Source organism: Bombina bombina, chromosome 7 (genome assembly GCF_027579735.1).
Source record: "Bombina bombina isolate aBomBom1 chromosome 7, aBomBom1.pri, whole genome shotgun sequence".
NCBI lineage: Eukaryota > Metazoa > Chordata > Amphibia > Anura > Bombinatoridae > Bombina > Bombina bombina.
In genome coordinates, this window is record NC_069505.1 from 195,681,044 (window position 1) to 195,695,782 (window position 14,739).

Genomic DNA, 14,739 nt, shown 5'->3' on the forward strand with positions numbered 1-14,739 from the left:
CCGTTTCTAGGGGCGGGCAGACCGCGCAGTGGCTCGTGGTCCATTAGGGAGCAGTGGGGAGCACTTTTTTTGATTGTATTAAAGTGGCAGTGCTTGCTTGATAAACTACTGGTATAGCAAAGGTTAAAATACACAGATCACAAGCATATACATTAAATATATATATTTGAAAGGAAGCTGTTATGTTAATTAGCTGCATTGGATATCAAACATACTAATGGAGCAACAAGATCACAAAGGGGACATGTTAAGACCAGCTAAAACTGCAAGTAAAAAGGAGAGGAATCACCCTGAGGAAAGCAGTCTCCTATCTCACTGATCTGTGTCACTAAAGAGGTGATGATTTATGCATATGACAAATTATTCATGGTCTTTACATAATGATATGTACATATTTTTTTGATTTAATGAGCTAATTAAAAAAGGTGCTTATAAAAATTGGGTTTCCACATACTGAGGAACAGGTTTTCTGTTAAAGGATTACTTTCTGTTATAATTTTTAAGCCAAACAACTAACATATTGAAGTTAATAAACATTAATTAAAACCTACTGACCTATATTTTCTCTAAAATGAAGTTTCATAACGTTATAAAAGTTATATCTTTTATTCCCCAATGATGTCACGTTATCCTGCCCACTATTTTCAGCACTGTGTGTTCAAAATACTTAAACCAATGAAATTGTGTTTAAAGCGCCATTTTGAAACCTAGGTATTGTAAACGGATTGGTACAGAGCAAAGGATACCCATGGAGTGGGTTTGGAAAACAATTAAATTTGCAGACAAGATTTCTGATATACGTTAGAGATATGTTAATGAAATGCTATTGATAAAAAGCGTATTTGGGGTAGTTAGTTAATAACAGGCATAGAAAATATTTACTTACAGTGGCCCTTTAAGGACTGTTGAATAACAAAATTAATCTTTTTGACATTATGCCTTTTTTTATTTTTTTTAAATTTACTTATTGTTTACAAATGCTTAATAGTGATGGGTGTTTGTATGTGTCATTTACTCCATTAGGACAATGGCAAGTTTTCACAAACTCACATGTGAGTGCTTGTGTCTGCTATTACTGCCTGAGTGTGTGTGTGTGTGTGCCTATCTGCCCCTGCCTGTGTGTGCATTTCTCTGTCTATTACTGTCTGTGTGCATGTCTCTGTCTATTACTGTCTGTGTGTGAATGTCTTTATCTATTACTTTCTGTGAGTACATGTCTCTGTCTCTGCCTGTGTGTGTGTGTATGTCTCTGTCTATTAATGCCTGTGTCTGACCACCAGCTGGAAATAGAGACTGGCAGATATCAGACAAAATGGAGACCCAGGGCAGCCAGACAATGTGCACAGTGTGACAGTGGGGACATAGAGACTGAAGCGCACTTCCTCTTGTACTGTACAAGATACAAACTCTTAATGGATAAATACTTCCCAAAAATATTGAAAGAAATAACAAGACTTCCCACAGATGTCGGAACAAGAAAGGCTATGTGTACTCTTAGGAGAAAACAACAAAGCTACAAGGATAGTAGCAAGATATGTAGCAGACTGTCACATGACCAGAACCCCAATCAGATTATATGAACTATCATATTTACCCACTATACTCCTACTTTATAAATTGTTATTGATCTGTTTTATTGTAACATATTACTTTGGCAACACATGTAATAATGTCATGCTAATAAAGAATTCTTGACTTGACACTGGGATTACTTATTATACTACTGAACATGCAGGACGCTCATAAATCAATATGAGATTCATTAAGGGCTTTGGAGCAAAAATGTGTCAGAATTTCGACAGTCTTCAATTGCTAATATGCCACACATGCACAAAATCAGTTATGCTGGAACCTAAAGAGGAAGCGGTTATCAAACTCATTGGGCAGGAGAGAGATAAGCACCCATGCATACTCATTCCCAAGAGGGCAGTTTTGTCTGGCTATGCGGAACTGAAGGCATGTGAGAGATCTCCTTCCAGTACCTGGTCCCACTCATGGGAGATGTGACCGAGCCCCAGTGGGATATCGGGGAACTCACTGCACAGCAGGCAATCGATCCAGAGAGGTTGCTGACATGTTGGATCGCTGAGCCCTTTGATCAGTGTCTTGAGTCCAGTTCAGGTGCGATGTGGTCGCTCCTGTACGCTTCTGTGGTTTGTCACGGCAGGCCAGCTCTGCACACGCCAAGGGGACCTCCAACCTCATGAAGGGTACTGAAATTCGGGCTGGTGGACTCGCTTCTGATTGGTACCTTGATACAGTATTCCAGGCTCACCAGGTTGTTGTTCCTGAACTTTGTACACGGAACTATGTGATCCACTCTATGTATGAGAATCGATCTCATTTACCAGATCTCCTATATTAAAGCTGGCATAGGCTGATTCTCTATAACTTTTGGTAATTTCCACTTGGAGTGACATACGGTCTCTCTCTGATAATTTACTATGAAGTGGAATTTTTGAAATACCTATGCCATGTAAGCAACTTTGAGAATATTTATTTCTCTCACTTGTATTAACTGTATGCTACACTAACTCAATAGCTGGTATGACACTAACAGACTACATGTAACATCTTCACAGGCCCAGTGGAATACATCTGCCAATCATAATCACTTATCATATAGGGGCTTCCTTCAGCAGATATGTAATGCAATCTCATTACTGGGCCCCACCACATACCCAAGAGTTTGGAAGTACACATATGCGCCTTTATAAACTCAGGGCATTTATACAAGCTCACAACCTACTCTCTCACCTTTAGGAGGAGGTTATAAAGTTACATTAATCTAGCCCTCCTACAACGTAAAGCACCACTCTAGCCATACACCAAGCATAATACTAATAGGACATGTACTTTTAACATACGAAAGGACACTTCCTGATTTAATTCTTACACAGATGCTACATTCCTGCAGACGCTGGTAGAGATATTATGTACACCTGCACTAGTTTTGGTTAGGTGACTACCATTTAAATATTGCATAGCTTAAGTGTATCCCTGAGAAAATGAGGACAATTATTTTCGAGAGTATTGCTATTGTTTTAGAAGATCAAACCAAACTCATGCTCTCTTTTGAGGTATTCTCGTGCAGATACTGATAGCCAGTACATATCTACTGTTGTAAACTTGCTATATATTTGATTGTTTAGTTCCAACAACCATTCGAGGAGATACTCCTTACGTTTTTTAGGATATTATGTTATATGTTGTACTATTGTATGCAATTTTCTATATTTTTCTGTAAGATACAATGGTTTAAAGGGGTGTCATGTCTCATGGTCTGCATAATCAACTTACTAATGGGCTATCATACATATTCTCTCCTATAGTTAGTGGGAGTTCTTAATTGTAATATGACACTTCTGCACTCTATTATCTCCCCCTCTCTGCATACGACAACATATTTCCTCCTTCTCCCTCAGCCGACGAGGGAGAGTGAGGATTGGTAGATCCTAGCAGAAACGAATACTAGTTCTTTTTGTATGATATTCAAGATACCCTAAATATACTGGAGCAACTTTTAGTAATAAGTAATATAGCCCTGATTTATTATTATATCTGCAAATAGACATCTGTATTAGTTTGCAAATTATTTATTGACCTCTTAGGGTAACTATGGGGTATCTCTACAAACTGTGTTCCCCTCTAGACAATTCTCTGCAGATGGTGAACGCAGTCTCAAATGTAATAAATTTGCTCCATGTTCAGTTATTTTGCTCATAATGTGTATTCTATGATATTGTATTGTTTTAATCCTATTCATACTTATTTTTGTATTCACCCAGTTTGGTGAATTTCTTATGCGGTATTAACCCGCCATTTTGGTATTAACTTTATTTCATACATACTAATAGTACAATTAATATCATATACAGTACCTCTCAGGGAAAATTGTTTTTCTCAACCAAGATAAGTTTTCTATGTATGCCAGGTTAAAATATCATGCTAAAAGGCAGTAATTTAAAAAGGTACTACAGTAACACTTTATAAAAAAAAATTAAAATATAAGGTATCAATGCAATCTTTGCAATGTGTATGGTAATAATGCAGTTTGTTATACTTAATATAAGAATGTTGTCATGATCTACTTTTGTTACCAGACATGTTTATTCTGGAGTAACTTATATTCATGTTTCTATGTGGTTATTGTCGTGCTAAATACCTTAATAAAAAACTTTGATTATAAAAAAAAAAAAGTATTCTTGACTTGACTTGTGTGCATATCTCTGTCTATTACTGCCTGTAAGTGCATGTCTCTGTCTATTACTGTCTGTGAGCGCATGTCGCTGTCTGTTACTGTCTGTGAGTGCATATCTCTGTCTATTAGTGTCTGTGTGTGCATTTCTCTGTCTATTAGTGTCTGTGTGTGCATTTCTCTGTCTATTAGTGTCTGTGTGTGCATGTCTGTCTATTACTGCCTGTAAGTGCATGTCTCTGTCTATTACTGTCTGTGAGCGCATGTCGCTGTCTGTTACTGTCTGTGAGTGCATATCTCTGTCTATTAGTGTCTGTGTGTGCATTTCTCTGTATATTAGTGTCTGTGTGTGCATTTCTCTGTCTATTAGTGTCTGTGTGTGCATTTCTCTGTCTATTAGTGTCTGTGTGTGCATTTCTGTCTATTAGTGTCTGTGTGTGCATTTCTCTGTCTATTAGTGTCTGTGTGTGCATTTCTCTGTATATTAGTGTCTGTGTGTGCATTTCTCTGTCTATTAGTGTCTGTGTGTGCATTTCTCTGTCTATTAGTGTCTGTGTGTGCATTTCTCTGTCTATTAGTGTCTGTGTGTGCATGTCTCTGTCTATTACTGCCTGTAAGTGCATGTCTCTGTCTATTACTGTCTGTGAGCGCATGTCGCTGTCTGTTACTGTCTGTGAGCGCATGTCGCTGTCTATTACTGCCTGTGTGTATAGTATATTTAAAAAAATAAACAGCTATTACAGTTCTTTATCAAATTATTTTTGTGCAAAAATCTCGTAGACTTTAATAGTGAATTTTGTAAAAAAAAAAAAAGTTATAACTTTTCTAAATAATTGTAATAGACCCCTAAATACATTACAAATACACCCAGTGGCATATTGCAATCCTTTAGAACAGCGGTCGCCAACCAGTGGTCCGTGAAAAGATGTTGGTGGTCCTTGACACCATCAAGCAGGAATTAATCTCCTCTGATGGTGTCGCGCCGTAACTCCCTACGCTACCTGGCTGGAGATCAGTGAAAACCGACAGAGGAAGAGTTAAATTACAATCTCCATCTGCACGTGGCATAGTACTGTGCAATTTGCGTAGCTAGATTGTATTTTAACTCCTCCCGCCCGGCGCGCTGCTCAGAGGAAGATGCTTCCATTCTAAAGCCAGCAGAGGTTGGTATAGTCTTGGCTTAAAATAGTAGAATTAAAGTATAAAAAAAAAAAGAAAAACTTTAAAAAAAAATGATCTTATTTCATTTATTTTCTTCCCTTTATCTGTGGTCTTTGTAATAGTTTTCCTAATTCCTTCAGATGGAATTACATCACTGCTTGTCTCCCCCCCCCCATCTTCTTTTTTTATTATTAAATATGAAATATTTTTCATTCTAATCATTTTCCCATGCACAAAGCTATTCCACCTGAATTCCAGTAATTGCCATCCAGTAGATTAGCCATGTCCCACCAGTATTAAAGTAATTGCCAGTAACATCAGTCGTGGTTAGCTCACGTTCATATTGAGAGCTTTCTGATATAAACTTAATCTATGACTCCAATGTCTGTCCATGATCATAAGTAGTTTTGAATAATTTCTAACTGGGGAGGTAACTTTGAAGTCTTGTGGTCCTTTTAAACACAATTCTTTTTTTCCCACTTTCTGCCTTTGTTTCCAGCTCAAAAGTTGTCACTCACCCTTCATCTGTCATTTGGAAGTATTCTCTCAGTTCTGTCATTCAGTTAGTTAATTCCAAAAAATAATTCTTAAAAATGTGTAAATATGTACATAATATAAACTTAGCTATGGTTATACTACTAGTTATGTACAGTATACCTTGTACCTTTTTAAAGAAATTAATGTTAGTGGTCCACGGGATTAAAAATCGTGAGTGGTCGCTGAGGTCCGAAAGGTTGGCGACCCCTGCTTTAGGAAATCTTACCTGATGATTTTTTTGCAAAGTTCAACTTTAAAGCCTATTGGAAGCTTTGTAGATACATTTTGCATAAGAATTTAAAGGGAATGATATGCATTAAACAAATAAATATGCATAGCTATGAGAAAAGTATAAATATAATGGCAATTAGTAAAAGATATAAAGATTTTTAGATAATATCAATATATTTGTAGAAAACATTGTAGTAGAAAAAGGACATATTTAAATGGATAGGAAAGTCAAAATTAAACTTTCATAATTCAGGATATACCAAAAAATGTTAAGACAATTCTATTATTCGTGCTCTCTTGGTATCCATTGTTGAAAAGCATATGTACATATCCTTAGCATCAGCAATGCACTACACTGTACTAGGAGCTAACTGGTGGTTGTCCGCAACACGCATTTTGTCTCTTGTCATTTGCTCACCAGATGTGTTCAGCTAGGTGGTCCCAGTAGTGAACTGCTGCTTTGGAGCTGACCTTTAAATAACAGAGTGACATGCAATGCAAGGTCTAGGAGGGGGACTTTAGAATCTGTGAGGGGGGCGCATTTTGTAATTTTGCCCTGGGAGCCAGATTCTCAAGAAACGGCCCTGACTGTCCCTCAGGCTCACACTCTCTACTCTCCCTCCGCCCCAGCTATGACTATCTACTCTCCCTCAGCGCCGCTATTTCTGCTGCCTCCCGTGACCGTCTGTAGCAATACAAGCTTCTGACACAATTAATATTAATCAGTCACTCACAGTCACTATTACCCACAAGTCTCAGCGCCTGCGACCTTTCCCCATATTTTCTTTTTTACTGTTAGTTTACCAGGAGCGAGTGACAGCAGCCCCGCCCAATATCCCATCTAGACCAATCACTGTGCTGGGTCCCTCCCTCATACGGGCAGGGTCATGGAGTTTATATAAGGCTGTGTTCTCCTGGGGTCCGACGCCAACACACTACTATAGGGGCAACATGGCGGACAAGAGGGATAATGCAGCGGATCAGCTAAAGCACTGGAAGGAGGAGCGGGGAAACCAGGTGATGGTGCAAATACTGTGTGCTCCGTTATACCGCTCTCTTTATAGTGCAACCTGCCTTTATACAGCTCTCCATATCGTGCAACCTGCCTTTATACAGCTCTCCATATCGTGCAACCTGCCTTTATACAGCTCTCCATATCGTGCAACCTGCCTTTATACAGCTCTCCATATCGTGCAACCTGCCTTTATACAGCTCTTTTATATAGTGCAACCTGCCTTTATACAGCTCTTTTATATAGTGCAACCTGCCTTTATACAGCTCTTTTATATAGTGCAACCTGCCTTTTTACAGCTCTTTTATATAGTGCAACCTGCCTTATACAGCTCTCTACATAGTGCAACCTGCCTTATACAGCTCTCCATATCGTGCAACCTGCCTTTATACAGCTCTTTTATATAGTGCAACCTGCCTTATACAGCTCTCTACATAGTGCAACCTGCCTTATACAGCTCTCTACATAGTGCAACCTGCCTTATACAGCTCTCTACATAGTGCAACCTGCCTTATACAGCTCTCTACATAGTGCAACCTGCCTTTATACAGCTCTCCATATCGTGCAACCTGCCTTATACAGCTCTCTACATAGTGCAACCTGCCTTATACAGCTCTCCATATCGTGCAACCTGCCTTTATACAGCTCTTTTATATAGTGCAACCTGCCTTATACAGCTCTCTACATAGTGCAACCTGCCTTATACAGCTCTCTACATAGTGCAACCTGCCTTATACAGCTCTCTACATAGTGCAACCTGCCTTATACAGCTCTCTACATAGTGCAACCTGCCTTATACAGCTCTCTACATAGTGCAACCTGCCTTTATACAGCTCTCCATATCGTGCAACCTGCCTTTATACAGCTCTTTTATATAGTGCAACCTGCCTTATACAGCTCTCTACATAGTGCAACCTGCCTTTATACAGCTCTCTACATAGTGCAACCTGCCTTTATACAGCTCTCTACATAGTGCAACCTGCCTTATACAGCTCTCTACATAGTGCAACCTGCCTTATACAGCTCTCTACATAGTGCAACCTGCCTTATACAGCTCTCTACATAGTGCAACCTGCCTTTATACAGCTCTCCATATCGTGCAACCTGCCTTTATACAGCTCTCTTTTATATAGTGCAACCTGCCTTATACAGCTCTCTACATAGTGCAACCTGCCTTATACAGCTCTCTACATAGTGCAACCTGCCTTATACAGCTCTCTACATAGTGCAACCTGCCTTATACAGCTCTCTTTTATATAGTGCAACCTGCCTTTATACAGCTCTCCATATCGTGCAACCTGCCTTTATACAGCTCTTTTATATAGTGCAACCTGCCTTTATACAGCTCTCTTTTATATAGTGCAACCTGCCTTATACAGCTCTTTTATATAGTGCAACCTGCCTTTATACAGCTCTCTACATAGTGCAACCTGCCTTATACAGCTCTCTTTTATATAGTGCAACCTGCCTTATACAGCTCTCTACATAGTGCAATTTGCCTTTATACAGCTCTCTACATAGTGCAATTTGCCTTTATACAGCTCTCTACATAGTGCAATTTGCCTTTATACAGCTCTCTACATAGTGCAATTTGCCTTTATACAGCTCTCTACATAGTGCAACCTGCCTTTATACAGCTCTCTATATAGTGCAACCTGCCTTTATACAGCACTCTATATATAGTGCAACCTGCCTTTATACAGCACTCTATATATAGTGCAACCTGCCTTTATACAGCTCTCTATATAGTGCAACCTGCCTTTATACAGCACTCTATATATAGTGCAACCTGCCTTTATACAGCACTCTATATATAGTGCAACCTGCCTTTATACAGCACTCTATATATAGTGCAACCTGCCTTTATACAGTTCTCTATATATAGTGCAACCTGCCTTTATACAGTTCTCTATATATAGTGCAACCTGCCTTTATACAGTTCTCTATATATAGTGCAACCTGCCTTTATACAGTTCTCTATATATAGTGCAACCTGCCTTTATACAGCTCTCTATATAGTGCAACCTGCCTTTATACAGCTCTCTATATAGTGCAACCTGCCTTTATACAGCTCTCTATATAGTGCAACCTGCCTTTATACAGCTCTCTATATAGTGCAACCTGCCTTTATACAGCTCTCTATATAGTGCAACCTGCCTTTATACAGCTCTCTATATAGTGCAACCTGCCTTTATACAGCTCTCTATATAGTGCAACTCTCCTATATAGGGCGACCTGCCTTGTACAGCTCTCCTATATAGGGCGACCTGCCTTGTACAGCTCTCCTATATAGGGCGACCTGCCTTGTACAGCTCTCCTATATAGGGCGACCTGCCTTGTACAGCTCTCCTATATAGGGCGACCTGCCTTGTACAGCTCTCCTATATAGGGCGACCTGCCTTGTACAGCTCTCCTATATAGGGCGACCTGCCTTGTACAGCTCTCCTATATAGGGCGACCTGCCTTGTACAGCTCTCCTATATAGGGCGACCTGCCTTGTACAGCTCTCCTATATAGGGCGACCTGCCTTGTACAGCTCCCCTATATAGGGCGACCTGCCTTGTACAGCTCCCCTATATAGGGCGACCTGCCTTGTACAGCTCCCCTATATAGGGCGACCTGCCTTGTACAGCTCCCCTATATAGGGCGACCTGCCTTGTACAGCTCCCCTATATAGGGCGACCTGCCTTGTACAGCTCCCCTATATAGGGCGACCTGCCTTGTACAGCTCCCCTATATAGGGCGACCTGCCTTGTACAGCTCCCCTATATAGGGCGACCTGCCTTGTACAGCTCCCCTATATAGGGCGACCTGCCTTGTACAGCTCCCCTATATAGGGCGACCTGCCTTGTACAGCTCCCCTATATAGGGCGACCTGCCTTGTACAGCTCCCCTATATAGGGCGACCTGCCTTGTACAGCTCCCCTATATAGGGCGACCTGCCTTGTACAGCTCCCCTATATAGGGCGACCTGCCTTGTACAGCTCCCCTATATAGGGCGACCTGCCTTGTACAGCTCCCCTATATAGGGCGACCTGCCTTGTACAGCTCCCTATATATAGGGCACCCCCTCTTTGCACAGCTCCCCATATAGTGCATGTATAGTTTCCCATATAGGTAAATTACCCCATTATACAACTCCCCATGTATTTCACCCCATTCTTATACAGCTTCTCTTACATTGCACAACCTCATTATACACTTCTTATACTGCACTCGCTTGATGCGCTGGGGGAATGCAGAGGTTACTAGATGCACTTTTGAGGGGGGGCGGACGCAGAGGTTACTAGATGCACTTTTGAGGGGGGGCGGACGCAGAGGTTACTAGATGCACTTTTGAGGGGGGGCGGACGCAGAGGTTACTAGATGCACTTTTGAGGGGGGGCGGACGCAGAGGTTACTAGATGCACTTTTGAGGGGGGGCGGACGCAGAGGTTACTAGATGCACTTTTGAGGGGGGGCGGACGCAGAGGTTACTAGATGCACTTTTGAGGGGGGGGGGCGGACGCAGAGGTTACTAGATGCACTTTTGAGGGGGGCGCGGATGCAGAGTGCAGAGGTTACTAGATGCACTTTTGAGGGGGGGCGGATGCAGAGGTTGCTGGATGCCCCTTTGAGTGGGGCGGATGCAGAGGTTGCTGGATGCCTCTTTGAGTGGGGCGGATGCAGAGGTTGCTGGATGCCTCTTTGAGTGGGGCGGATGCAGAGGTTGCTGGATGCCCCTTTGAGTGGGGCGGATGCAGAGGTTGCTGGATGCCCCTTTGAGTGGGGCGGATGCAGAGGTTGCTGGATGCCACTTTGAGTGGGGCGGATGCAGAGGTTGCTGGATGCCCCTTTGAGTGGGGCGGATGCAGAGGTTGCTGGATGCCCCTTTGAGTGGGGCGGATGCAGAGGTTGCTGGATGCCCCTTTGAGTGGGGCGGATGCAGAGGTTGCTGGATGCCCCTTTGAGTGGGGCGGATGCAGAGGTTGCTGGATGCCCCTTTGAGTGGGGCGGATGCAGAGGTTGCTGGATGCCTTTTTAAGGAGAGGTAGTCTGGGGTAATATATATTTAATACACACTTTCACCTGCTGTCACAGTTTCATTAGTCATCTTTACCTCTCTCTCTTTATAAAGAGGCCAATTCCCCAAAGCTTTATTTTTACAGATACAGCAAAGCAAAAATATCTAAATGTAATGTTTCAGAGTTGTTTTAATTGGCTGCACTGGAAGGTCTGTGACATCTATAAAACATGTTTAGGTGCTGTATCTGTGGGTGCTACCTTTTCCCTGATCTGTTTAATAGACTTATTATAGCGCTTATTATGTGCTTATTATAAACTGGTGTTACTGCTTTTGTTTAAAAAGTACTCCTTGTTGCACTATGTCTGTTTCTTGTAGCTCAGGGGTTAATTCCTGTCCCTGCTGCGCTTGGTGTTTTACTTTGCTCTTTGTTCAGACTCCTGGACTCTGTTCCTGAATGTTGTCTTGTCACATTCTGTGTATATGGGTAACTGACACGTGCGCATGTGCTTCTGCAGTGCAGGGGCCTGTGTGAATGTGTCCTGTTGGAACGGTAAATAGACATTTTAATGTGAAAATAAAATGCTCTAATTTGTTAGCATTTTAATGTTGCACGAATGTACCTTGTAGGCAATATGCTTAAAGGGATATGAAACACAAAAATTATTTTGTGATTCAGACAGAACATAACATTTATAAAACAGCTTCCATTTTACTTTAATTATGAAATTTGCATCGTTCCTATGATATTCTTTGTTGAAAAGATAGCTAGGTAGGCATCAAGCAGTACATGGCAAGGAATAGTGCTGACATCTAGTGCTCTTGTAAAACTGCGGCTATCGAGTGCTCCAGATATGTCCCTGCGTTTTGACACAATACCAAGAGAGCAACGTAAAATTGATTATGGAAGGAAATGAGAAAGTAAAATCGCTGCTCTATCTGTACCATGAAAGATTTGTCCCTTTAATCCCCGACCTCAACTGAACTTGCACTCTGGAGCTGTTTGTTATCAGGTCGTTGGGATGAGCCAGTTAGGAACGGCATACACATGTATTATCCAATCACCATCTATATCCGTTTTGTTACCCCCAAACACAAGTTTACTGTGCGCCTGACCCCTCTGCAAACATACAATATGTAGCTAGCTGTATATTACTGTCAGGAATACAATATGTAGCTAGCTGTATATTACTGTCAGGAATACAATATGTAGCTGGCTGTATAATTACTGTCAGGCGTACAATATGTAGCTGGCTGTATATTACTGTCAGGCATACAATATGTAGCTGGCTGTATATTACTGTCAGGCATACAATATGTAGCTGGCTGTACAATTTACTGTCAGGCGTACAATATGTAGCTAGCTGTATATTACTGTCAGGCGTACAATATGTAGCGGGCTGTATATTACTGTCAGGCATACAATATGTAGCTGGCTGTATATTACTGTCAGGCATACAATATGTAGCTGGCTGTACAATTTACTGTCAGGCGTACAATATGTAGCTGGCTGTACAATTTACTGTCAGGCGTACAATATGTAGCTGGCTGTACAATTTACTGTCAGGCGTACAATATGTAGCTGGCTGTACAATTTACTGTCAGGCGTACAATATGTAGCTGGCTGTACAATTTACTGTCAGGCGTACAATATGTAGCTGGCTGTACAATTTACTGTCAGGCGTACAATATGTAGCTGGCTGTACAATTTACTGTCAGGCGTACAATATGTAGCTGGCTGTACAATTTACTGTCAGGCGTACAATATGTAGCTGGCTGTACAATTTACTGTCAGGCGTACAATATGTAGCTGGCTGTACAATTTACTGTCAGGCGTACAATATGTAGCTGGCTGTACAATTTACTGTCAGGCGTACAATATGTAGCTGGCTGTACAATTTACTGTCGGGCGTACAATATGTAGCTGGCTGTACAATTTACTGTCGGGCGTACAATATGTAGCTGGCTGTACAATTTACTGTCAGGCGTACAATATGTAGCTGGCTGTACAATTTACTATCAGGCGTACAATATGTAGCTGGCTGTACAATTTACTGTCAGGCGTACAATATGTAGCTGGCTGTACAATTTACTGTCAGGCGTACAATATGTAGCTGGCTGTACAATTTACTGTCACATCAGGTCCTTGTTGCACAGGCTTCAGTTATTTTTTATGTTAGTGAAACACCCTCACATTGTCTCCAAAGCCTGAGGAGTGGTATTTGCTACCGGATACCCAGTGCCCAATGTGTGTCTGCCTTTCTCTGGGTAGTTTTTGGGCATTCTCCTCAGAACTGCACTTTGTCAGATTATGTGAAATGTAAGAAACTGGCAACACTCTTTAGAGCCAGGAATGTGTTTACTATTTTCTTATCTCCTTATACAGAGAGGGTGGCACCGTGTTAGCCTGAGGATTAGATGTAACCAGATGCTTTTGTCAACAGAAATAACAGTAGTGATGTAGAGGAGATACCTGTAATAGGGGACGACAGTCTCAGGTGGGTCCTCAGGAATAAGGGGGGTACTGCAGCTTGGGGGGCTACTCCAGAATAAGGGGGTACTTCTGCCGGGGGCTCCTCTGGAATAAGGGAGTACTTCCGCTGGGGGGGCTCCTAGGGAATAAGGGGGTAGTTCTGCTGGGAGCGTTACTTGGAAATTAGGGTGGTACTGCAGCTAGTGGGCTCCTCAGGGATAAAGGGGATACTGCAGCATGGGGGTCCTTGGTAATAAGGCAGTACTGCTGCTGGGGGTGGGCTCCTCAGGTATAAGGGGGTACTGCAGCTGAGGGGGACTCCTCAGGTATAAGTGGGTACTGCAGATGAGGGGACTCCTTGGGAATAAGGGGGTACTGCAGATGAGGGGACTCCTTGGGAATAAGGGGGTACTGCAGATGAGGGGGACTCCTTGGGAATAAGGGGGTACTGCAGATGAGGGGGACTCCTTGGGAATAAGGGGGTACTGCAGATGAGGGGACTCCTTGGGAATAAGGGGGTACTGCAGATGAGGGGACTCCTTGGGAATAAGGGGGTACTGCAGATGAGGGGACTCCTTGGGAATAAGGGGGTACTGCAGATGAGGGGACTCCTTGGGACACTGAGTGACAATGTGACACTAGCATGAGCATTGATGAGTCTTGGGAGCTTGTGTGTATTTGTTATTTCTAATATCTGTTTAATGTCATTGCTTTTTGTCTGCTCCTGCATCAGTGCATATAGTAGCTGGTTATACAATATGCTGCCTTCCCTGCTTGGGATTAAAGGGCCACTGTAAGTAAATATTTTCTATGCCTGTTACTAACTAACTATCCCAAATACGCTTTTTATCAATAGCATTAACATATCTCTACCGTATATCAGAAATCTTGTCTGCAAATTTAATTGTTTTCCAAACCCACTCCGTGGGTATCCTTTGCTCTGTACCAATCCGTTTACAATACCTAGGTTTCAAAATGGCGCTTTAAACACAAAGTTATTGGTTTAAGTATTTTGAACATGCAGTGCTGAAAATAGTGGGCAGGATAACGTGACATCATCGGCGAATAAAAGATATAACTTTTAGAACGTTATGAAACCTTGTTTTGGAGAAAATATAGGTCAG

General features: G+C 41.9%; 1 protein-coding gene across 1 annotated transcript in view; it reads left to right on the plus strand.

The window, feature by feature from the left end:
• The first annotated feature begins 6,987 nt into the window (after positions 1 to 6,987).
• The window catches only part of CAT (catalase), a 345,988-nt gene continuing 338,236 nt past the window's right edge, over positions 6,988 to 14,739 (plus strand). The window contains exon 1 of the mRNA XM_053720531.1: positions 6,988 to 7,144. Within this exon, the coding sequence (XP_053576506.1) occupies positions 7,079 to 7,144 (66 nt within the window). The 5' untranslated portion in view covers positions 6,988 to 7,078. The remainder of the gene's footprint in view (positions 7,145 to 14,739) is intronic.